The sequence below is a fragment of the Falco naumanni genome, chromosome 1, assembly GCF_017639655.2.
Source record: "Falco naumanni isolate bFalNau1 chromosome 1, bFalNau1.pat, whole genome shotgun sequence".
In the NCBI taxonomy this organism is placed as follows: Eukaryota; Metazoa; Chordata; class Aves; order Falconiformes; family Falconidae; genus Falco; species Falco naumanni.
The window spans coordinates 55,616,912-55,643,240 of record NC_054054.1 but is presented as its reverse complement, the minus strand read 5'-3'; the positions used below and the strand labels follow the sequence as shown (position 1 = coordinate 55,643,240).

General features: G+C 38.8%; 1 protein-coding gene across 1 annotated transcript in view; it reads right to left on the bottom strand.

Annotated features, from left to right (window-relative positions):
* Positions 1 to 543: 543 nt before the first annotated feature.
* GRXCR1 (glutaredoxin and cysteine rich domain containing 1) overlaps positions 544 to 26,329 on the bottom strand; it is a 41,030-nt gene continuing 15,244 nt past the window's right edge. The window contains exons 2-4 of the mRNA XM_040582377.1: positions 11,087 to 11,326; positions 3,028 to 3,093; positions 544 to 797 (exon numbers count right to left, since the gene is read on the bottom strand). Of these exons, the coding sequence (XP_040438311.1) occupies positions 618 to 797; positions 3,028 to 3,093; positions 11,087 to 11,326 (486 nt within the window). The 3' untranslated portion in view covers positions 544 to 617. The remainder of the gene's footprint in view (positions 798 to 3,027; positions 3,094 to 11,086; positions 11,327 to 26,329) is intronic.

The window sequence follows — 26,329 nt, the reverse complement described above, 5'->3', positions numbered from 1 at the left end:
ATATCTACTGTTAAATGTTTATGTAACTTTGTCTAACAATATTAATTTAATACCAAACTTAAAGTAGTACTAAGAGAGAAAGCTGATTCATGGGACTTTTAAGAAATGTTTCTGTTCTTCCGTTGCCACTTAGAATTCAGGCCAGAATTCAGCCATAGTGACTTTTCAGGTAAGTACTAAGTGGAATGGTCTTGGGCTAGTCCACATCACAAAACCTTTATTCTCACTGATCTTAAAAGCAGCAGCTACTCAATAATCGGAAGGATAAGTTTCATTTTGCTGTACCCTTGACAGCATGACTCAGAAACACATCTGTTGCTGATGATCCCCCTATAGAAAAAGGGAAGACTTCACATGTAAAGGGCTGATAACACATATAATAAGTTTTTCAGACTACAAATCTCTCTATAAAGAAAGTTGAAAAACATATTTCAGAGTTCATTATATGGTCAGCCGCCTAGGTTTAAACAGCTCAAAATGATCAAACCAGCAGAAGTATACTACAAATGGATTTTTATTGACTGAACTGGATAAACAGATTAATTTAAAAAAAAAAAAACATATTACAAACTGATACAGTACCATAAAATTATTTTTTACATGTGGAGATGCCATTCTCAGCCTGCACAGCTCCTGCAGCGCTGTAGCCCATTCTCATTGCAAGCAGTGCACTTGAGGGCTTTGAATGAGTCTGTAAAGCAGTTCCGAAACACAGACATCTTGCTCCCATGGCACGCTGAGCACGGCAGGAAACCAAAGCCACCACAAGAGCGGCACTCCTGAGGATGCTGGACTCTCTGCTCAAAGAAGAATGTGAGAAAGACAAAAGCATTACCTCATCAGCCAGCACAGCCTCTAGGAAAATGAGTGCTCCAGGACAGCTGAGAATACACATTCTGATTCCCATCTTGAGCCATACCCACCGCCCATCCCAAGGTATATCACCATGGAAGACCAGTACATCTGCCTTTTCCTTTGGTCAGATCCACACGTAATGGTCAGAGGCTCACTGCAGGCTCACATTATACCTTAGTAACCTGTGTTTATACTTGCCAAAATAGATAGCTGAAGGATAGCCTGCATATGTTCCTCTGATGTAGTTTAGGTCTAGATCAATTTTAGGAGATATTGCAACTGATTGAATCTAAACTCAAGGCGGTTTATGTTGACATTATGTTTTCTGTGCTGTATGTTAAGATACTATGACTTTTAGCATTTGCATGCTCAAGCTGAACATATTGTTCCTATTACAGTTAGAGCTGATCATATCAAAAAGCAATTCATAGCTTCTGACAAGTAGTGCTTGAGGAAATAAGTGGTGTATTCAAATTTATGGGTGTAGAATGCTGAGGCTCTAAGTGTAAAGAAGAAAGATCATCAATATTCAGCAGTTATACCTGGAGAAAACTGCTGCAAGCAGGGCTTGGGCTCCTTCAATTGTCCTAATTCCCGAGTAAAACAATAATTTTACTCTGTTTTGTATTGGATTAAAGACAATGGAGAACACAAGAAGAGATTTCAAAGACATTTTTAGGTTTCAACTGCTAAAAATGTTGCTAGTTTGTTTAATGCTTGCCTTAAAGTTTTATATCAGAGAAGGGCAAGGTACACCATGTTGGGTACTTACCACTGCAGATACGTGGCTTTAACATTGCGCTGTTGAGTGAAGACTTTACCAAATTATTTACAAAGGAAGAACAAAAATCCATACAATTTGTGCTAGTTTTAACCTGAGGAATTACGTACCACTAAAAAATTAGTCACAAGTTATTACCAAAGCATACTAAAATATGAACAGATAACGTAGTCCTTCTTGTAGCTTCATCGAGAAAACCATTAACAATAGCATTCATCTATTGACAGCTCAGATGAACATGGAAAAAAGGCACTTTTTCTTTTTGTTCTGTAGCTCATAAACTTGCCGTTCTTCTTCACTGGGCAAACAACTCTTACCACTATTAACTTCTCCAGGAACGATGTTTGGAAGTATATAATGTAACATTAGCATTCTTTTTATCTCAGGAGTGCCCACAACTTTCACAATTTATGGTGGTGGTTTACTTTATTGGAAGTTATTTCAAATAATCTCAAAATTGTAAGAAAATAATATTTTTAATCTTTACATTCATTATTGCTTGTTAGGCTTGTAATTAACTACCTTTCCATGTAGTTAAGAGAACTAACTGGAAAAAAAAAAAAAAAAAAAAAATAGCAAAACTGCTTTAGCTCAGTCCCTTGAACAATGGCCATTTCCTTCTTGAACAGATCACAGTTTGTGTAATCACTTTCTGCATCTTCAGCAATGAAAGACCTGACTTCCCCTTGCACTTGTAGCAAATACATTTTTGTGGAAAAACAAAACCAACAGGCAGTGAAGCAGTGGTTGCATTCAGTATGCAGTTATCAGTCTGCTGTAGTCTGGAATTATTTTTCATAGATGTATCTTCTATCCCACGATTAGGACACACATCAGGCTAGGTAATAACAATATAGGACCCCTCAAAACAGGATTTGGGGATGAGGAAAACTAAGAGCTGGAAAGAGGCATGATAACCTATAATTTCAAATTTGTGCAAACTGGTGTAATTAGAAACTTCCAGCATTTGCCCAGATTTTTTAGATGGCCAGTTTTAAGTCCAGCCAGACTGCAGATGTGCAGGTCCCCATGCATTCAATGCAGTGCACAGTGAAGTGGTGGAGCATCCACGAAAGAGGCCTGACTCCCCCATGGCATGGTTTAAATACCAAAGATGATGTTCAAAAGTAACGGGAAAGGGAAAATGGCGCTGTGGCAAAATCTAGAGAAAAGAGAGATGGACATTTTGGGCTGATGTTATTGCTATTCATGTTTTCTCAAACTTAATGGGCTGTGCTAATATGATATCATTCATTCAGAGAGAAAAACAAAAAAAGCATTTGGGATCATTAGTTTATAACAGAAGAAAAGGAACTGGTAAAAAAATAAAATTACTCAATTACAAATATTCAATGTATGTTCCTTATATCTATTTGCAGAAATACAATTACCTCAATCTTGGTTAAGAGATCCTGCAGTTCCCCAGATTCATTCATTAGTAAAATTTTTTCAGCACCCTATTAGTAAGAAGAAGAAAAAGGTCAGACATTTAGCATGAAAAAACAGAGATGATTAGAAGATTTGGTCTTGAAAATTTTAACAGGCTGAGGACAAATTTGACTCACATTAAGTATTTTGTAAATAGGTCCACCTTAGGAAAGCTAGAATGAGAGGAGAATCTATTCAGAGTTCTGATAGTAGTGCCTGAAGTTCATTACCAGATGTTGTATCACACTGCCTTTTTGTAAAAGGTGATACAGCTTGGAAATTCTGATTGTGTTCCCTTTATTTCACAGGGTATGTTTCCTGACAGAATGAAAAATATGTCTAGTTACCATGTCAAAAATTACAATTATATAAATATATTACATATCAGAGAATGCAGAAAAATGAGAGGAGGAAATTGTATTTCAAATATTCTGGCAGTTGAGCATTGAATTAAGACATAATATGCCTAATGTATAACACAAGGAGAAAAAGGGTAATGAAAATACTGTAACAACATTAAAGTCAGACACAACAATGAATAATAATAATTTAGTCTGACTACATTAGGCCTCGGAGGGGTTCTGTGATCTGAACCAAAGCAGTACTGAAGTGTTTTTTCTTTTTTCCTCCTGAAAGTAAATGCTAAGAGATTATTGCAAGCAAAATTAAAGTGTCAAAGATGATCTAACACTTTTTTTCCCCTTTTCCTCTAATTAGAGGGCTGATTTGAATGCTTATACTTCACTTATGTAACCAAACTCACTGAATACTAAATACTACCAAACACTTACAGGCACTTTTAATCAGCAGATTGCTAGAAACCAACAAAAGGTGAGAACAGTGAGACACAGGGAGCTGCACAGCCCTTACCTGCTGCTAAGGGTGATAGGCCACGTCTAGCCTGGATGCTAGGTTCGTACCATCATGCTGCCCCGATTTGCTAGTGTCTGCATGCCCAGACTGTTAAAGTGCAACTTTGGGTTTGCTTCCAGCATGTGTTGGGAGGTGAACTGGGATGCTGGCATAGGGCTGAAGAGCAGTGGGGTGATGGCACACAGCTGAGGAGCAGTGGGATGCTGACACACAACTGAGGAGCAGTTGGGTGATGGCACGCAGCTTGGATGTACCATCACTTTGAGCTGTCCACAGCCAGCATGAAGGGGCTCTTAGCCCCAGCTCCCCACCAGCCCTGCTCACCCTGTTACTGGGAGGTACAGGAAAGGCTGCTGGGGAGCACAGGGAACGTGTATAGGTCAACTAATGTACATGTTGGTGTCCAACGATTCACAGTGTCTTGCTGGGGAGTAAAGAGGCTAAAGCCAACTAAGGGCCACCAAAACATTGCAAAGGATTTTGTATGACACCCTACTTAAGGTTAGTTTCCCTCTAGTAAGTCTTTTTGCTCTGGCTTTGTACAAATCAAGAAGCACTTTTGACTCTGATGATTTTTGTTTCAGTTAAAAAGCATAGTATTAATATTTTAGTGAATGTGAGTGCCACTTTTTCAGTGAACGTTACTCTTACAAGTGCTACACTTCCAAAGAGATTTTTATTAAAAAAGAATTATCTACAAGGTGATTAGTTGTGGTTAATTAGTCACAAAAGATGACAGGGAACTCAGATCAGCTAGCTTTACTTGTGCTGACTCTTCTGCTGAAATCTGCTATAGATCACAGGCACACAGTGCACCAGTTTCGACATATGCATTAGGTTCTCTGTGTCCCCAGCAGAGCAGCTTTTAGCCGTCTGTTAGCCCCTTTCATGCTTCCCCTCTAATCTTTCTCTGCTTTCACACAGAACAGGCAATAGGAGTGACTGGCACAACAAGGAGAGGGTTTGCCAAGGTGGCCCACAGAGCATTAGCTCTGGGCCTGAATGCACCACAGCGGCTTCAGACAAAGCTTGCGCTGCCCATCCGATGCAGAGACGTTAAGCTGCAGCTTTATTGATGTAATTGCGGCACTGCGAATTCCCTAAGCTAGGCAAGCCCTGATTTGCCTCCCATTAAGAAAAAGGATCTTTTCTCTGTGGCAACAGTTGGCAAAAGTATCCCTGTGACTTCTGCTTCATGTTACAGTGATGCTGTATGATAACACTGACTGGCTTTTGTGATAGTATAATTAAAAGCCCAACAGGTTTCCCATTATAGATTCATATTTTGAAGGATTTATATTTTGGATGACATTTAGTCAGCCAGCTGTGTTTCTTTCAAAGTGGAAAGCCTCATTACTATGATTCTAAAATTAAAAACTAAACATCCAAATGGCTATCAACATTTTAAAGTGCTTCAGCACGTCTTTTCTCATTAACAGCTGCCTCGGGTGAAATTTGAATAAAAGATACTTTGCAGAGGTTAACCTTTCCCTTGAATCTGTGAACCTTAACACACAGAGTCTATAATTAATAGAGTAATTAAAGCAGCTGTTAATAAGTCAAATAGCTGCTTTCCAACCAGAAAGTTATGTCTCTTTTTCTTCCTAGGTTGTGCTCAGTCCACAATTACTCACAAAGGGATGCGAAACTTTGAAGATTCTGCCCCTCTAAGACTCACACAAGGAACATGATTGACAGTGCCCACAACATTTAGAGAAGCAGTGGGGAGAAGTAAGTTTTCGGTTTTGTTAACCAGTTACATTTCAAAGCACTAGCCTGTGAATCCTTTATCTACTAACTTCAGTAGCTCTTTACCATGGCGAAGGAACCCAGGGACTGCAGTCAGGTCTTTGCCCTTCTTTCAGCAAGGAAATGCCATGGACTTCGCTAAATCACTCAGACAGTGTTGTAGTCTGAGTCCAGCTTGGTTAGCCTCACACAAGGCACCAATTGTTGCAGCAAAAACAAACTAGTAGACTGCAACAAAACTTTTACCATCAGCCAGAGTCTACTGTCCATGCTGTTTCCCCTTCCTCCAGAGCTCAGACCACACTATTCCTCCTCCACCCAACCACATCTTCACCACCACCTCCTCAGGGCTATTTAACCCCTTAGCAGGAACCAGCTACAGCTGCACATCATCCATGTCAATCAACCCACTGCCTCTGAGGCAAGGCCACAGCTGCACATTATCAATGCTAATCAACCCACTGCCTTCATTCCTCTACAGACAAGTTTCCTAGATCATTTTTATTCCTCAACATAATTTCCCGATTTTCTCTTGAGAATGTCCAGAAATTAACATTGTATTTGAGGTATTGTTCCACTGATTGCAGAACTAGGACAAATCCAAAGTCCACTAAGTTTCTACTGCCCCGGGTGCCTGGTCACTAAACCCATCTGTTGCTCACCTGTCTTGGATGTAACCCATTACCATTTTCACCATTCACCATGGCATGTAACCCATTTCACCGTTTCACCATTTTCACCTTCATCGAGAAATGCACACAGATATTGCTTTGCACCTGGCTGTACTAGAATACCTGCTAATTTTGGGAAGCAGCTTCTCTTCTACATCCTTCCTTACAGAGAGAGTAAAACCACCACGGCACTGCAACGTCTCTCTTGGGGACATGCTTGCTGTGCAGATAAATTACATCCCTTATTTCCTTAAAAACAAGCTTTTGCTAAGTATACAGATGAGACCTCCTGCTAAGGCAGCAGAATGCGATCACATGCCTTGCCATTCCTGGACCTGCCATGCTTTTTCACTGTGCCTTACCAAAGAGAGGGGCTGTATATACCCCTGTCTTTGCCCAAAGCTCACATGCTTTTCAGCCTACAACACTACACCTCTCACAAGGAGGTGCCCCTTAGCAGAAGACACGCACGGGGTACATTAAATGCCTGGAAACCTGCCCATAAACAGAAAAGTGACACTGCGGTATAGCAGCAGCACCAGAAGTGTTGCTTTTGACATGCAAAGAACTGAAAGATTGATGTGTAAAAAGCTATCTTATTAATTGAACCCTGCTCTTCCTGAAATGTTAAACTGCAAAATGGAGGAAACAAGTGGGAAAATGCTAGGTGACTTGATGCAATAATTACATCATAGTTTTACTGCCACAGAGCCATTCATATCCACTCCATCAAGTGAATGCCAGGAGAGTGTGTTCAACAAAACACAGAGGCAGTTGAGAGCTACTAATCATAGATGGCCACTGGGAAGCAGCAAAAAGGAAACCATTAATTCTTGTGTAACAACAAATATGTTACACAGCTGTTTTCTAAACGTGAGTTACAGAAATATCCTCATCATTCTTGGCAAATAATCATAGCCAATGAGTAAAATAAAATAATTTTACTGTAACCCTCATGCTGTTGAGAATTCATTACAGCTGGGAAAACTAAATAGAAAACATTTTCTTCAGGAAAAAACTATTAAATTCACATTTTTGAAAAAGATTCAAGTAGGTTTATATGGCAAGTGAACACCGGGATGAAATCACATATTTAAAGTGAAAAATAAAATAAAGCTATTTTAAAACTATTATGCAGTGAGCTAACATGTTTACTAAGGTTGACTCTATTTGCCTTTTTTTATGTGTATCCCTTTTCCAGCAGAATGGGTCTTTACATTAACATAAACCTCTAACAATCCTGAGTGCCTTTGTAAAAAAGTAAAAGAATGCTCCAGGGTTTTTTTTCTGTGTGGCTTTCTGGTTTTTGGAAGTCATTTTTTATCCTGCTTTGGTGTCCCAGCAGATGGCATAATTCCATTTCAGATGGAGACAGCCTCAGGTGAAGAGGAGGGATTATATCAGCTGGTAAAGAGGTGCTGCAGAAAGAACCTGCAATTTCCTGACAGACTGATATTTAGACAGTGTGTGTCAAGAAATGAAATGATTCAATCCTGAAAAAATGAGAAGATTAAAAAACCTGCTGTAGTGCAGCACACAGGACTTTGCTTGACAGGGGCTAAATATGATTTTTCTATTGCTTCTGCCCAAGTCGCGGGTTTGTTTCATTCCTCCTGTGCAGGCAATGATAAATTCTGCAGCGCTGTGAAGATTTATCCACACAGCCTGCAGTGCTCTAACAACCTTGTCCATGCTTCTGAATGGCTTGGATACCATATACATTACCAGAAGCACATATGCTGTGTTCTGCTGGTTTTGTTACATTTATCTCATGAAAAATAATCTTTTCCCCTTTCAAAACTGTGCATATTTTAATTAGGGGCTGTTGATGTTTCCTCCTTATGACTCATGGAAAGGTGCATGGCTCAATATAGATTCTCCTTTGTATTGCTACATGCAATCTCCTTCAGGGAGGGTTTTGTCAGGAAATAAATATTTAATTTTTTTTAAAGAGAGACAGGAAAAGAGAGAGAAAAAAATATTGCATGATTAATTTACTGACACACCAGGCTTCTGGATTTCTGTGTTGCATTTGCATATCAGAAGATAATTATCATAAAAGGCATTATAGAAATGTTCAGTTACCAACGAGACCAAAATCTGTAATTAGTTCTCAATTGCATTTTAATGAAATAGAAGCCCAGCACAGGTTCCAGCCAACTTACTGTCTGGAGTCACCGATGCATTGTCTTCTTAAGGTGCCACATCCACCAGGCAATAACATAGCTAGGGGGTGAATACTTCATCGCCAGACCTTCTCAATATGCGAAGTGCCCCCCTCCTTATTTCTGTTGTTAAATGAATGAATGCCAACCTCTCTTGTGAAGCCATATTAAGATAGAGAAATAAAAACTGCCATAAAAATGAGGGGGTTTGCCACATTTTCCAAACAGAGCGTGTGGACAGAGGTCCCCTGCCAGTCTGAGTGACAGGTTCACCCTGGGGCTCTGCTCTCCCATCACTCGGTGCTCCCGCTGGCAGAGTTATCTCTGCTCACACTGAACTTGGTTTTCCCACCCCGGTCCATCTCAACTAAAGCACATTAGAGAGAGACGCTGTGGCAAGCAGAGTGCTACCCACTATGACGATAATTAGTGGAGAGCAGCGGAGGACAGAAACCCCACCTGTGAGCAAAGGTGAGGGGCACCCACACGGGCAGAGCAAAGGGCTCCCTCCGCTCTGGCTGGCCATGATGCTCCCTGCAAGCAGAGCAGGCATCTCCGGGACTGCTCCCTGCCTGAAAAGCAGATTCTCCACAAATAATATCGCTCTTACGTGTAATAACTTTAATCCTCTCCTGAAGCTGAAGTCTGTTCCATTTAACCACAGTGTGCTTTATCAGTTTAATCAAAAAATAGAAAAAGAAGAAAGAAAACACCTCCAAGTCTGAATTTTTCTGATTTTTAGTAGATTAATATTTTTTGCTTTCTTGTGTTAAACAATGTGAATGCAGTTACCATGCTGTAATAAATGTCTGTAGACCAGAACACCAAATTCTTTACCTACAGAGGAAGTAAAATCTGCTGACTACTTGCCAGCAGCTAGCTAGACAGCTTGATTTGTCTCTCCCACAGACAGCTAGCCCCCTAATTCACTTGCTTTCTTTTCAATACCTCTCCAAAGTATCTCATACAATACTTAAATAATTTTAATGAGATCATATTGCTTGTTACACTGTTGCTTCTCTGTCAAAAGACAAGCTTCCCATGATCTTAAAAAAAAAAAAAAAAAAAAAAAAAAAGAAAAAAAAAGCCGCAGTGAATTAATGGGCCATCCATCATACCAAAATGACTGTAACCAGGCTTCACCTACAGCTGAGCAAATAATTTATTCAATCCATTTCAGTATTTTAACTGAATTCTTTTTGACAAATTGATCACACATGAACTGAGACTTTATCGGGGTCTGTCATAACTCACTACTTTTATTTTTAACATGATCATTAGGTGAGCAAATCTCAGTCTGAATCCTGTTTAATTTTAAGCTGCTTTGGAAAAAGTACTTCTGCTCCTGGCTGGCTGGAGAACTCACCAACTCAGGTTTTTGATAAAAGCATCCTCTACTATGAAGTAAAAATCACTATCTGCACACAGGTGATTTTGCAGTGGCTGTAGTGGTCTGGCGAGCCCTGTGCCAGCAAATGCCTTTGTTATAGTGCTCAGGGAAACCTGTCTCATGCAGAGCGCGCAGAGAGCTAGGAGGAGGATGGGGAGAAGGGGAAGAAAGGGAATTTGAGTGTTTATACAGGCCCAATATCAATTATGTCTGACTGTTGATTACATTTCATTTCATTACTTAAATCTTTCATGAAAATGAAAGTGATAAGCTACACAAACACAATAAGCCCACTGTGTTTAAATATAGTTTGCCTTCACAAATCACAGTCTCGCTGTTGGTGCTAATTGCTAGTTCTTTACCACTCCAGACAAATAACTTCTCTGAGCATTCAAGCTGTTTTCTGTGTGCCACTTTCCAGAATCTCTTTTCTTTTAAACTCTGATCTTTTCAATTTCTGGAAAATATCTTTTGAAAGTACAGGCTGGGCTTAATGGAAAGGTGATTTTAAATACCAGAGGGCTTTTAGACCCTGAGTACCAGCGTACAAATTTGGATTATAGTTTTCCATTTGGAGTTTATGTCTTGCAACAGGGCAGAGTTGGGCTGTTTTTCTCTCTTTTTTACTGGTAGACTTTTCTAAAAGTAAATATTAATCAATTCTCTACCTAAAACAATGTTCAGTGGATTACAGATCCTGATACAGACTACATTATATAAAATTCAATGCATGTTTAAGGCCTGACACCCCAAGCTGTTAGTGTCATATTCAAAACAGATATTACTAAATGACAGGTTTATGCTATGTGTGTTCATCTTCCTGGGTCAGTCATACATACAAGTTCCCATGAGGAAAAAAAATCCATTTCTTTAGATTTTCATGGTTTCAGCTGCAAAGATAAGGTATTTCTTAAGAAACACTGGATAGCTTAGATTGTATTACTGCATATTATTCCCCTCCTGATAGCCTCTCCCTGGTTACCTTTTGCATCTTCAGATTAAATCTATCAGTGTGGATCTGTGCAATACATACCACAAAGGGATCTCTGTCTTTGATTATTCCCATCGTTCCAGCACTACAAGCAATTTTCTAAAAACCCTACTTCTCATTCATCAAGGTTTTCATCTGTTCTTCCAGATTGCAGCATAAAACATAGGCTCGTGCTTTACTTACCCCAAGGTAATGGCCATCGATAAACACAACAGGGAGTGAGGGAACTTCACAGACCCTCCTGCATCTTTCATCTAGTTCTTTTCCATAATCACTGTTCAGAGCAATGTTTTTTTCTTCAAATTTAACTCTGTGATTTTGAAAAATCTTTCTAACCAGTTCGCATCTTTCAAAAGTGGTTCTCACCACGCGAAGGCTGGTAGTATAAATTACTATGCGGCCAAACTCTGGCACTGTTGATACCTGGAAAGAAAAAATAGTTCCCATTACATTACGTAAGGTGTTAATAGTTCTCAAGTATTGAGTAATTTCATTAAAAATATTATTTAAGAAAAAAAAATGCATCTTGAAAACACAAACCGTCATCCTACTTTTTCCAGGACGGGAGCCTAAGCTAAGCTTCATCACATCCATGAGTCAACATTAACTTAGAACACTAGGTCTCTCCACACTGAACTAGATTATGACTGCAGAGTAGACAGCTATATCTCTAATTTTTAGTGTGGATCCACATCAAACCATTCTAATATCCAACCAACAATAAAAAAGTATGTTTTGCGAGTATTCAGTGTTAAATTCAAGGCTCGCTGCAGGTAGGAGAGGCAGTTCCCTTGGCTGTAAAAACTTTCATACCACAATTGAGATTTGACTTTTTACCCTACTTCTTCATATGTAAAATTTTGTGCCACGTCTTTCCTTTCTGGGATGAAAACAATTGGGGAGTGTAAATACTACAGCAATTTGTTTGCCCAGGAAGGAATGTAACATTTTTTAAAAGCCTGAAAATTATTGCTTTAAACAAAGATATTATGTTCAGATAAATAGCTAAAATCCTAGCTTTTTTAAAAGATGGTAAGACATTTTCAAGCTCTTCAAATTATCCATTATATTCAGCAAATTATATTTAATGATTTCAGAATTATCCCAGGAGTAAAAAGGCAAGTTAGAAAATAAAAAGGAAGGATACCTGTAATGCACTGTAGCAATCTATGGAAAAATAACCTTGATGTATGAATAGGTAATTTTTGAACTATGTCATGCGATAACTGTAAAGACACAGTTGTAAAATCGGGCAGATGCCACCGCAGATCTTGCCACATAACAAAGTGATATTTGTCTTACTATGCAAATGCAAACAAAACAAAAATTCATTGCAAAAAGCATATTCTGCTTAGGTGTTTACAAGGTTCAACATACAGTGAAGAGTCCTCAGAAAAACCACTTCATTTCACATATCACTTCTAAATCGCTTTAAGTGTAATTGCAAACATATGTAATGTAATGGATTTACATATCCCATTGTAGGAAGGAAGCACGTTGTAGTAGGTCAGTACTTATTTCTCTTCGAATGGATGTCAGAAATACAATTTTAGGAACAAATGCTATAAAAAGTGATCTACTTTTCTCCAGCCTGTTTTCTAGTTTGAAAATCTGTTATACTGCTACTGCAGCATTGACTTTTCTCCAGCATATTGTTCACACATTCCAAGTGAGAGGATTAGCTCGTCCTCTACTTAAAAGACAAGTACATACTTTACATAAACACTGCCAAATATTTTAGTAACCACACATGGGTTGCTGGAAGGAAGAGGAGTTCGTCCTTTTCGGAAGTAACCAAAAGGAGTTCTTAAAATATTCCTTAAAAAGATCATTTCCCATACTCGTTTTTTCCTCCTCTTTCGAGTGAAAATACATTTTGAAGTGCAAAACTATTCAATAGGATGGAAATTCTTGTTCCCTCACAGTTCTGATCTCTAATGCTGCTTGTTCCCAGACACCAGAGGCTGGCAGCATAGATACCGACAGTCATTATCTAGTGAAGCATCAGGACTGTGGTGTCCCTACAGCATACAAATAAGCAGCTGAAGAGACGGAAAAATGGAAAGTTGTAAAGTGATCTGGAAAGATATCAAGTGGAAAGTGTGCACGCAGAGTCACTTTTATGTTTATTCCTTTATTTTTTCCTAATGTGGCAGTGAAGAAATACCCTTGTTTGCCCTGCAAATAAGTATCAAGGGCATTGACTAAATAACTATTTAGGGAAATTTTAGTAAACACCTTGTTTTCCATGCTACAAACACAGAATTTGTCCTTGGCAGGACTTTATCATACCAGAAAAATCCCTCCTGTCACCTGCCTGGAGCCACACTGGTAGTTAAAAATAGGAGTCAAGACAGTTAGAGAGATTTACAGGGTTTTCCTTAATGAGAATCTATGCTAATTCTTATTTTGCTACCTAATTCAATGGCTACAACCTGCAATATTTAGTTACTAGTATATGCTTTTGAAGTAAATCAACAGAATAATGTTTGAATATTGTGTTTTTCCTTCCTAGGTTGGAATTGTGGCAAAAAAAGTAGTAAATGACAAGCAATGTAAACAAATTAATAGAAAGATATTTAAAAAAATAAGCTTTTACAATTTTGTGTAACAAACTTCAAATTAGAATCATCTTGTATAACTCAGAAAAGCACATAAAATTTTGTCTGAAGTTAAACAGAAGGTAATTCTCTGTTTAATAGGCGTGACAGAACTTTACTCAGGCTGTGGAAGTAGGACAGATGAACAAACCAAAAGATTTGGAGCAACTTACATTGATCACTTTCTTGCACTTTCTGTAAGTGGGATTCTCATGGAAACCTGAAGCTTATGGATATCATTTGGCTTGAGGTGGCAACTTTTGCATCAGATTCAGAAAAACCCATGCACCTATGGGCCAAGAGTGTGCTTCAGAGAAAGTGTCCACGTAGAAAAACTGCCAAGGAAGGGATTTAAGGTTTCAGAGGGAAATAAAGTTGCTTAAGTAACAATCTTTTACATCATTTACAGCTCTTCGTTTAACAGCACAGTGCCACCATCTCTCCAAAGGTCCAAAGACAGTATCTGTTTTACTGCATCAGCCTGAAGAACTTGCATTGTTCTTGGGAGCATCAGGTAGGCAGCAACAGTAGTAGCATTACCTGCGTCTCCTCATGGCACAGATGCCACTCCCAGTGACTCAGGAACAGCTGCCCTTTTTTTTTTTTTTTTTTTTTGTCTAAAGAGAAAAAGTAATTGTTGCACCACTTCAATTCTGTCCAGGGCTGAACATAAGAAAACCAACAGCCCTTTCTTATTTTGCACCTGACTCATTCTTTTCCCAGACTTCTTTAACAGGTGGATTAGGGCTTTTGCAAACGAGGAGTCAGCTACACTTTAGTGTACAACTGGGGGAATCCTATCCTTCTGCCATCCCACTGGCATCCACCCGACATGGTTGCAACTAAATGTAATCATTAACTGAGCAAGTCTTGCAAACTCAGCAAGTCTCTAAACTGCAGAGACATGGATTTGATGGATGGACCACACAGTGGATAAACAATTGGCTGGATGGTTGCACTCAGAGTTGTAGTCAACAGCTCAATGCCCAAGTGGAGAATAGTAACAAATGGCATTGCTCAGGGGTCAGTACTGGGACAGGCGCTCTCCAGCATCTTTGTCGGTGACATGGACAGAGGGATTGGGTGCACCCTCAGGAAATTTGCTGACAACACTGAGCTGAGTGGTGCTGTCAACACACTGGAGGGAAGGGGTGACATCTGGAGAGACCTTGACAGGCTTGAGAGGTGGGCCCATGTGAACCGAACAAAGTTTGACAAGACCAAGTGCAAGGTCCTGCACATGGGTCAGGGCAACCTACAGTATCAATACAAGAGACCTGAAAAGGGACTTTTTACAAGGGCATGTAGTGATACAACGAGTAATGGCTTTAAGTTGAAAGAGGGTAGATTTTGATTAAGCATTAGGAAGAAATTCCTCACTCTAAGGGTGGCAAGACACTGGAACAAGTTGCCTAGAGAAGCTGTGGATGCCCCATCCCTGGCAGTGTTCAAGGCCAGGCTGGATGGGGCTTTGAGCAACCTGGTCTAGTGGAAGGTGTCCCTGCCCATGGCAAGGGTGTTGGGGCCAGATGATCTTTAAGACCCCTTCCAACTCAAACCATTCTATGATTCTATGAAGTCTTCTGCAAACAGCAAACAGCATGAGAAATGTCATCCCATAAGGCTTAAATACTTGAGTTTAGCATCAAGAGTGACCACAGAACAGAGAAAGAAATTGCTGATGAAAAAGAGAAAGCCTAATAGAGCAAGCAGATGAACAGCAATCTGGAGGGGTGCAGGAGACTGAAAAAGTTCTGAAAAGACAGAAACAACCAAAAACAGGTAATAAACAAAAAAAAAAATCCAACCAAAATATCAGGATACTGATAAAGGAAAAGCAGTAGAAACTAAATGCAGGAATAAAAATATTAAAAATATGACAAAAAAATAGACAGTGAAACAAACCAAATTAAATAATAAAACAGAGAGGTCACTGAAATATGACACCCTAAATCTTTTTTTAAAGAAATCCTGGTAGTCAGTGTAAGCGCATAACAACAAATATATTGCAGAGTATGTGACTCTCCAAGTTGTTTCAATATTTTGGAGTATCTTTTTAAAAAAAACTGTGTATTACTGGAGCTGCAGAAATATGAAATATCTGGGAATTGTACTCCTAAAATATGTGTTTGGGAATATACCTTCTCTGTATAACAACAGTCTTCTCAGTAGCTCTGAAAATGTAGTATAACAGGTGTTTCCATGGTGCTTCTGAAAGCCAGTTAAATATGTACACCATAAAACTCCCATGAGCATCTCTGGGTTTAGACCTTCACCACTGGATCTTATCCCTGGCTTCTGGATCCAGCTGCAACTGAAGTAGCAGCAAGAAGAGTCCATGCTTCTTTACTGGCCCCATAGCTACCCTGGCCCTGGCCAGGCCCCCGAGTCTGAGCATATATCACTCACACTCCTATTTGTGAGGGGAATTTATAAAATGAATTACTGAAAAATAATACGAGATTATTTCCTCAGTGTATTTGTCATGAATTGTTTTCCCCAGGCTATAGATTTTCTTTAACATCTTTTATGACATTTTGATGTCTGCCTTGCTGACTTTGAGTGGCTTTTTGTCTTTGGACCAAAACTTACAACATGGATAATTTTGCAGCACAGCTAAGAGCTGGCCAAATTCAGAGCAGAGGAAGCGGTCCAAGACAATCTTTTCTACTTGTGGTGCAAGGACCACTGCTGGATCTTAGGGCATAAAGTGATTGATTGCAAAACAGTGGTAATATTTACTTTTTGAAAACTTTTGTATATGACTAAGTCTGCAAGCAAGTAGATAGGCAAGTACAGCAGTAAGAGGAATACTCAGGACATCAACCTCATTTTTATTTGGTTGCAAAAGAAAACTACCACAGCAACACTATAAAAGCAATCATGAATATTTTTTTTAATGCTATCTGTGAATTTATTTTTACCTCATTGGTGTGAAAATAATAGCTATTTACATTCATATCCATATACAATTTATTTCAATGGTGGCATCACTCACGAATTTAGACTTGGTTCTTTTAAAGTACAAAGTTACAACTGCAACCCCCCCACCACCAAGCCCAGTCTATACTTCGCATTATATGCTTTATATGAGCAACTGTATTCTCACAAAAGCAGAATATTTTTCCGCCAACATTAATGGGCTGGTATCACACTTTGGCAAAAGCTGAAATGTTAATGCCAACCTTTATCGCATATGAGATTTTTAAAGGTTTTTACTGTGTTCGGATATAACATTTGACTAATGTTATTCGTGTGATAGTGAATTGCTTCTGTGACCTAAATCAATGGCTGATATGCCCTTCTCTGTCTCAGAATATCATCTTTCAACATCTCAGAGTGTTCTGCTGAAATATGCACCCCTTGGCTCTGTAATTAGATACTATCAGACTGGCAGAAGTATCTGCTATCCACTAAGTAGGGTGAGGTAGGACTCGAGAGCACATTATGAACCTTGTGCCAGAGACGCTTCAGTGACTAAATGCAGCATTCATGATCTAAAGCAAATGATGCACAAGAGAAAATTAGTATGTTTGTATGCATGTATGTCCATACACATGTATTTTTATGTAAGCTTGCATATCTAGAGCTTCGAATTAAGCTGCTCACTTCATAATTGGTATTGCACAGCTAATAGCTTGAATTAGTATCAAAAACTGAGTGGCAAGAAAAAATATGGTCTAACACTAATTTTCTGACCACAATGTGATTTGGAGTTTTTGTTTTTATTTTCCACTCAGAAACAGAAGGGAAGAAAACAGCTACAACTTTCCTGTTGAAGTTCTGCAGAAAAAATAAATCAATTTAAACTTTTCATTTCTGCTAGATTGAAAAGCTTTTACTAGCTTTTGAGTTTTTAAAGGCTTTCAAAATGTATACTAAATGTAATTAATACTTTCTGAAAGATTTATTTTAAAGTAAAAAGCCATCACCAAAATGTTGCGATATTTTTCTACATGACACTTCATCAGAACATATATGTTTTTCAAAATGCATAGCATTTCATGAAAAGCACACTTTTCATCATGCACTTGAATGAGATGGCTGGAGATTGAAGGTCTATGTGCTAGTGAAGATGACAATATTTGCCAACACAAGAACGCAGCACAATGCTGATGGAGTTGTGAACCAGCCCCTTCTGCCAGTCACTGTTGGTTGCCTGGCTCAAAATAAAGGTTTAATGGCATTTTTCAGGAAGAATTGATTCACTGGCCAGAAGACCTCTTTCAACAAACAGCCTTCATCAACCAAAGTGAAATAGTTTTCTTTGGCAAGTTCTATTTATGCATACAAGAGGAATTGCAAATAGTCCCCAGTCATGGTGTTCACTCTTGGTATGAAATCACATTCCCTTCCAGTTCACTGTTTGCAGTTCCAACCCTCCACGGGCTCTCACACAGCAAAGCACAGTGCACACTTACATTTAAATGTAAGCACTCTCTTAACTGCTTTATTACGTTAAAGCTGTAGTCCTGTTTGCATTGTCTTCAAGGAGCTGGCACTATATCAATATTCTGGAAAATTCATCATTTGAACTGTATTTAATTCAGAATACTATACATTTTAGTAAAGCTCAGTAGAATAAAGACTAATTTCTGCAACAGGGCATGTCATATACTCACATCAAAGCATGTACCAACCTTCTTTTAAACACATCACCTCAAAAGCACCACATTTTTTCTTATCCAGTTTTGGTAATTACAGGGAGTATAACTGTAGGACATGGAGTCTGTGACCCCCTGGGACAGTGGAACAATATCACCAGTTATCATCCTCATAACCATACCAGCAAGCTGGTAAGGTCTATCCATACCAATTTACGAGTGAGGGCATCAAGAGCTGCACTCCTAAAGAAGGTAGCCAGAGCACCTGGGACACTCTCAAATACAGATACTGGTTTTGCTCTGTCTGCCTGTGTTCTGGCTCTCACCTACTCCATGAACAGCAGCCCTAGGAATATATACATTTCCAAAAACTATATAGGAGTGCAGTGTCCTCTGCCTGGTTGAGTGTCCCGACACAGTGCATGAAACATCTCATTTTTTCCTGTTACAGTTTGATAGAGCTAAATAACTCTGAGGAGACGGTCACAATTATAGAGAAGTGCTGTGATCCAGCAAGAACCTGAATTCTTTGATCTCCTAACTCCTGGGCAAATGTTGTCTTTCTTGTCTACACACCCACCACATTCTGATGATTGTAAAATAGCACAGTTTTACCTCTTTAAGGCTGGCGTCCTCAAAATTGTTCATCAGCTCCAGCATAAAATAGATATAGAGTGTCATCATACCTAAGACATTGGTATAGTATATTTATATATGCCTGTAATTTATTTGTACTTTTCAGGCAGTATATCAGTTTGGGGATATCAGATGAAAATAACAAAAGTAATAATAATACTGTATGTAATATTTATACTGTTCCTTTCATCCTAAAATTACTTGACTGGATACTAAAAAAAACCCAAAAACAAAAGGAGAGCTTTCCACCCTCTGACACCATGGATATGTGTGTTGTTACCCTTCCTGTTCCTCATATAATGCAACATAACATCCATACCTTCTTTTTGCCACTGTAGGCTTTCCCACACATCTTCTGGCACAGACTGCTATTCAAGGAATGTCAAAGCGTTTTCATTTCAAAGTAGAAAAAATGCTCACAATACCACAGCAAAGGAGTACAGAGTATGACCCTGCCTCTCCCTGCTCTCTGTAAAGCTTCAGCCACCAGCAGGTTCAGCAGGTACAAAGCCTACAAGTGAGCTCACGTCCCCGCGTCCTCATTGCCACTCACCCAGCACACAACCACGCAGCCAGGCTGCAGCCTGCTCTCAGGTGACCTGAGCTCAGGTAAGAGAACAGGCTATCTCCCAAGGGTTCACAGTCTCTGCAAGACCCTGATGCCTCTGCTCGTGTAGCAGTCAAACTGCCTGCTGCAGGTGTGGCACTGACTCTGGGGAATAAAGGAGCTCCTGTCCAACAAGATGCAGCAATGCTGTGGAAGTCAGCTGGGGAAAAATTTATTACAGTGTTCGAATTAGTCAAAAAAAATCCATATCTGTCCATGGCTAATTGGATTTTATTTATCAGGTGTTGGAAGGTCTATCAGTATATTGTTATCAGTTTATTTATGCCATTCTGCAGATGATTGGAATACATGAAACCTTTGAAAATCAGAAGCAAAAGATAATCCTGTGAGTAATTCTAACCTAGTCTGCAGCTCTCCCAGGAAGAAAACACTGTCATATAATGCTTGTTTCTCTCTTTTGCTTGCTTGCTCCTTATTTCTCTCTTTCCCTATCTACCAATTTGATGTCTCCAACACATTCTTCCCAGAGAACAGAGAGAGTCTTTGTTACAGAGGTTTGTAAGAAAGAAGAAGCATTTCTTTGTTGTGCAAGGACACCATCCATATGGAGGCGAAGAAGCAAGAGCTACTGAAAATAGTTTTGTCCTCAGCAGTTTACATGAGGCACTAGAAGCGCTTTGAAAAAGGAGTGTCCAACAACCTTCCCTCACATCACGCAGTTCTGTGAACTATCCCTGTATCCAGCAGAAGAGGCCCAATGCCAGACGATGTACCTTGACTGTCCTGTAACATTGATGAAGCTCCTCCCGGTAGTCTGGCATGTGGGGGCATAGCTTTAAAATAGGTAAAAGCTGAGCTGTTTACTCAGGTTGAGTGTTTCTGTCTTCTATACCTGACAGTCCTCGTCAGATTTGTAGATCTCATCTTTCTTTTTTTTCCAAAGGAAATACAGTGACTTAAATGGTCGGGTAGTTTTGATCCATGAAATATCTTATGCTGCATAGTCAGCACAGTAATGTATTTTATAGCTGATAAAATGTAAGCATTTAGAGGATCAAACCACATCTCAGTCAAGTATTATCCCTCATATCCCTTATCTTGGAGCAGCCAATTGCATCTACTAATGGAGAATAATAGGAGACGTTATTACAGCAAGGAATAATAATGGCCAAAATGCTGTCCTGGAAACAACAGATATTGCAAAATTGCCAAAATGTGCTTTCCCTTTTTCAATTTCCATGCAAAGCCCTCAAACATAATCCTGGTGTGTTGTGAAAAAAACTTCAAATGATACACTCTTCATCAAACACTGTTTATGTATCTTTTAACCTAACTGTCTAAAATGTTGCTTATAAATGAAAATAATTACAGTGTTAATTGACAAAACTGTTACGCTGTCCTTAAAATGTAATTGAAAAATCTTTCTCAGATAAACCAGTGACGGTGGTAAGAAACAAATCAAAAGTATTTCTTATTTAATTGACTTCATTTAATTTTTTTCATTATTTAAAGACCTTCGTTGTTGCAGAGATCTCTGTGATTCCATTTGCTAGCATCCTCCTCCCCTCTCATGAGCCTTATAAAGACACCGAGAAAAACACAGTGTTAGGAAGCATGAAGCAAATAGCAATAAAATATTAGAGGCAGACAAATGGCTCCACAGGTAATCTTTTTATAGTTGGCCTGTATAGACTTTGGACTGCCAATAACTTTGAAAATTCCACTATCAGTACAAAAAAAATCTTTATGACTGCATCCATACCAGGAAAATCTGACTCATAATTCAGGACAGTGCAATTTTTAACAGCACTAGCCAGAGAAACTGATTTCAGAAAATTTTCACCAACCAGTGCAATCACCGTGCAAAACTAATATGCAATTATTTTTTAGGACAGACAGATGCAGTTCTCTGCCATTTACAGCAGGAATCTTCCATTGCAATCTTAATGCAGCAATCAGGAAATATCTAAACCAAGTTTCAGCAAGGCATGTGATATTCCCCTTCATTTGCAAAATGTACTGTGGTATCTTACACCAAAATAGACAGCTGGTTTCAGCCTTATTATGATCTCACCTACAAAAGACAACTGTGGAGCCAAATATTTCCTGGATTAAGTAGCGTTTAAAATCAGGTTGCTGAATTTTGCTCCTCTGGGTATAAAACATGCTGTGTTGTCCCATTGATTTAGTTTCTTTGACCATATCAATCATTGTCAGCCATGGAAAGCATTACTCTAGAATGATGATTTTATATCAATTTTATATTTATAGTTGATATTTTATATCAATTATTTTGACTAATGATACAGATACATTTGGAGGTTTTTAGCCACTTCAAATTGATAACCAAGATTCAGCCCTGTAAAAGTAACTGTAATGGAGGGAATGCTCTGCCATCCACAAGGCATTCCCTGTACAAAGTGAACGAAATCGCAATATTTCCTAGAATACACTATGCAAAGGGAAAATATTTGTCATTAAGAGGGTTGACTGGAAGTAAATTTCACAGAGTGATTTTTTTAGCTCTTGGACCCCAATTCCAGGAGCAGACATCCGTGACAATTCACCAGGATAAAGCTCCATGGGAGTTTCTCAGCATGTGCATTTTACCAAATACAGTATTTGCTTGTCGGGTGAGAAAAGTGGCCTCAAACCACATGGGAAGTGCACTTGCTTTCTCTGATATTGATCTTCATCTTCACTGAGAGCTTGATTGCTTCTCAGCCTTCAGTGGCAGGGCCATGGCACAATCCACTCTTGTTCTTTCATCTTAGTTTGACAACTGTAATGTCAGCTCTGAAACGAACTGATTGGGAAAGGGGAGAGTAAAGGAAGTTAAAAAATGCTCTGGTGCTGTTCATCAAACAGCCTGTTCACCCTCCTCTTCCCCCCATCAATTCATTTCAGAGTAGCAAGACTTCCTATACAAGAGGACAGATGCTTGGATTACTTTACTTAGAGATGCAGTATTTGCAAAATGGCTCTTTTGAGGCAATGAACAACACTAACCTATACGACTTTTTCTTTCCAGAAACTCAGTTTTTCAGTGGGGAAATGCTGCTGTTTCTGATAAGTCGTTTTCACTTTTCATAACTGTTTTACAGTATATTAGTATATTTAATGTGAACACACTTAATACCCACCTTAATCTATACAGAACACATCATGCAAACTTCAGCTAGACCCATCCCCCGTCCCAACAATGAATTTTCTTCGGCAATGGGTTATTTCATATATCCCTTCTGTGCCTACTGTGTGTTGAAAGACTGATTGTAGTGTGCTGTAACCTGGCATCCATCCAGGGAAACAATTGTTTTCTACAGGTGCAGTGTTAGTAGGAGAGTTATAAGCTAGTTTTACTGATGTTTGATTATCTGCTATGTTTGATAAATGGCTTCCAGCTGAATAATCTGAGTGGCAATATAAACAGTTTCTTTTTGTTTTATGTAATCGTTGGATCAGGAAACTGAAACTATGCTTCTACAAAATTGTGTTGCAGGAGATACAAGCTCTCTGATTTGCTTCTTGGGTCTTTGCGTAAAACAAATACTACTTAGAAATGCGTATTAAATTTTAATACTACTTCTTAAGAAGTAGGCTATGCCAGTCAGAGAGATGAGCAGTTAATTTCAGGAAAATTAAATGGTAAAAACTACAAAAAAATTGCAAAACTTCAAATTCCCTTGTGGTCAGGACTGAAGTTCTGGTGGAAAATTATGCTAAATTTTGCTCCTCTGGGTATAAAACATTTAGCAAGAAAATTCTTCATAGATGCGGTTAAAATAAAGGTACTTTTAAGTTTGAATCAAAAGAATGAATGTAAAACCTCTGTCTTCCCATTCATCTGTCTTTGCCAAACCTCCTGAATTCAAGCTGTAATTGAAAAATCTTGTTTCCCTAGTCCTTTTTTGTTTCTCTTTACTTCAAAGAACTGATCAGATTGCAGACTAAACTTCCTTTCCCCTCCACCAAGTCTGATTGCTCTTCAGCTCTCTTCCAGGTCACAGTCATCTCTCAGGACCTGAACCCCCAGGCCTCCAGGAGAGATTTGTGCTTCCTGCAACACTGCCAGCATGCAGATGACTTTCATCTCCTGCCTCTCGCTTTCCGCTATATTCTCTCAAGACCGACTACTTCACTGCCACACTTGACATTTCTGGCAGCTATTGAGGGATTGATTTAAACGCAGCCCTTATCTTTTCATAAGATTTACGTAAGGTCAAAATTGTAAGCCTGTGCTGCAGGCAGGCTGCAAGAATGGCTGGGAGATGGAGATCTCCATGATGCCAGCTCAGATGTAGCTGGTGCCTCCTTATTGTGTTTCAGTAGAGGTGAGCATATAGTGAATCAGCTAAAATGGCAGAGGCTCACGGGAGGCCTCACACCCCTAGCAGGCAGGCACTCCCAAATCAAACCTAGGAGCACTGCGGTTAACACAGATCCCAGTTTTCTGGACATGTCTTACTTACTGAAAGTGTCACAGATAACTCACCCTTTCATATGAAGATCACCACTATGCATTGCCATGGAACACATATAATGCCACCATTTCTGATAAACTCTGATGTTCTGGTGCAAGCTAGTGCCACAAGCTAAGCCAGGAAGAGACTGAGCCAAAACCTTCAAAGTTTTGTATTGATTGAAGTTGATCCCTGAAATGTGCTGAATTCAAAGCATCATTTCCCTCTCTGGTAGGTTTGTTGAGGAATTCCAGTGAACACATTTACCTAATCATCTTAAACTGAAAATACAGGCTACTTAAAACCACTGGTAGAGCATGTCCACAACCATTACACCAGCTTTTCAGGCTCCCAAATAACATTCCAAACACTGACAATCACAGCCCTTCCATTTTTCTCCAAGATGTCTCTGTGAATCCAGATAGCAGGGAGCTTTCTCCAGTAGCCCATAGATAAACTCAGTTTTTCTCCACAAGTATGTATCTCCTGAGTTCCCTCAACAATATAAGTGTTCCTATTTTATTCCTCTCTATCCTATCCCATATATTCACAGTCACAGACTTTGCATAACTATCACCTGAAATTTTCTGCAAATTACTTTATCTCAGTATCTACAGTTTGGCCAGTCTCATTTGTCATGATCTTGGTTTCCACTAGTTCTTCTGGCTCTTAGTTAGTTTCACCTTTCCAAATACGTCTACAGAATTACTTGACAAGGATGCTACATAATTTCATCCTGTGAATTTTGCCTAGAGAGGTTTCTCCAAAGATATTTCAGTTATCTTTATCATCTTGGAGAAGAGAAGGACCTTTGCTTCACCTACCAATAGCCTCTCCTGTTTTACCCATTTACTCCCAGTATCCACTCATTTTCTGTCTCACCTCCTACACTGCTTGACGTAAGCTGAATTCCTTTAAAAATCATCAGATACAATTTACCAAAGCACTAAAATTCACACACAGTCCACAGAAAATATGGTAGCTATGAAACATGGTAGCATATCAGTGGTCAAACTGAAACTTCCCACTTCTGCAAGGAGAATATTATTTCTGGCAGATATTGCTTGTGTTGTGACAGGCCTGAATATGGTTGTGATGTCTACAAACACATACAATATTATGTTGTTGCATTAATTGTGTGACCATTTGGAAGTCTTTTAATTTAGGTCTAGATTTTGGCTTGAACTTTCATTGCATATTAGACTCGTTTTGGCTCCAGTAGCACGTCTGATTTATGCAAAAGTAAAGGGACATAGTTTTTAAATTATCCCAGTGATATGAAATTAAACCAGTGAGAGTTTATGGTTGTGTTACATAAACAAGAAAGGAGAGGTAAAAGGCTGAATTTCTACTTCAGCTGTTTGCAGCTGTTTACCTGGAGAGAGTTTTCTGAAGACTGCTCACAAAACAGCAGCTTAACAGTTTATGCAATGTGCCTTTGACATAAGAAAGATACAGGCATTTTTAAATGTCTGGAAAATCAGGAAGTCAAACAAAATGTGAAAATGAAAATGATAGATTCGCATTTTATCATTCGTGCCCATTTTCTGTGTCTTCTAATGGACAACATGAAGTTAGAGAACAGGCAGATTGTAGGGTCACTATTACTTCTTCAATGTACCTTGAAAACAGAAACTAATTAATGTAAAAGGAAAAAAAAAAGTCTACTACATGTCACCTAAAGAAATGCTGCTATCAGTAAATTAAAAATGTATGGCTTGAGCTGCGTAGCATCTGCCTGCCTAAAGCTATGCCTGTAAATACTGTGGAAGACCAGAGAACTGAAACAATGGATCACAGATGGGTTACGAAAATACTGATAGTATTAATTATACAATTCTAAAGAATGTGCAAGCCCTGGATACCAGAGAATAAGTCTCTATCCTTAGAAGAAGATCTGTCCTAGATTAGACCATTTAATTTCCTATTGCTTAATAGTTATGTTGCTACTTGGTGATATCAGTTATATGTATGAGTATGAAAAATAATTATTATTCAACATTTGATCAGTGTTTATTTCAATTCTATCTCTTTATCTCTAGCCACAGGGAGTAGCAGACTGAGTAAAATGAGAATCAAACTTCAATAAAATGGAATTTTTTCTGAATTTTAAATAACGTTCGTCAATTTTTACATCCATTTTTTCTAGGCCTTTCTGTTTTCTGCTTCTACTCCAAACAAAAAGGGCTGGAAATAGAGAGCATGTAGGTCAACTTGAAAGAGTTCTGACTAGCACTTAGTGTTTGGTCACTTGCCAAAAAAGGATTTTTAAACATGTCTAGACTTGCCTATATTTGCTTGTAGATAAGAAATACTTGAATAAATGACTAGTTATTTTTCTTGTATAGTTGCTTTTCTGTTTGATCATTTTAACCAACATTTTAAGCTACTTTGGGGCTTGCTTTTTAATAATATGAGTAGGATTTTTCAAATATGTTTAGTTGTCTTGAGAGGGAATGTTTGTCCTATTACTTACTCCAACTTTGGTGGTAATTCTCCTATTTACTTATGTAGCATTTCCCATGATGTCATCCTGAATTATAAAAAAAAAAACACAA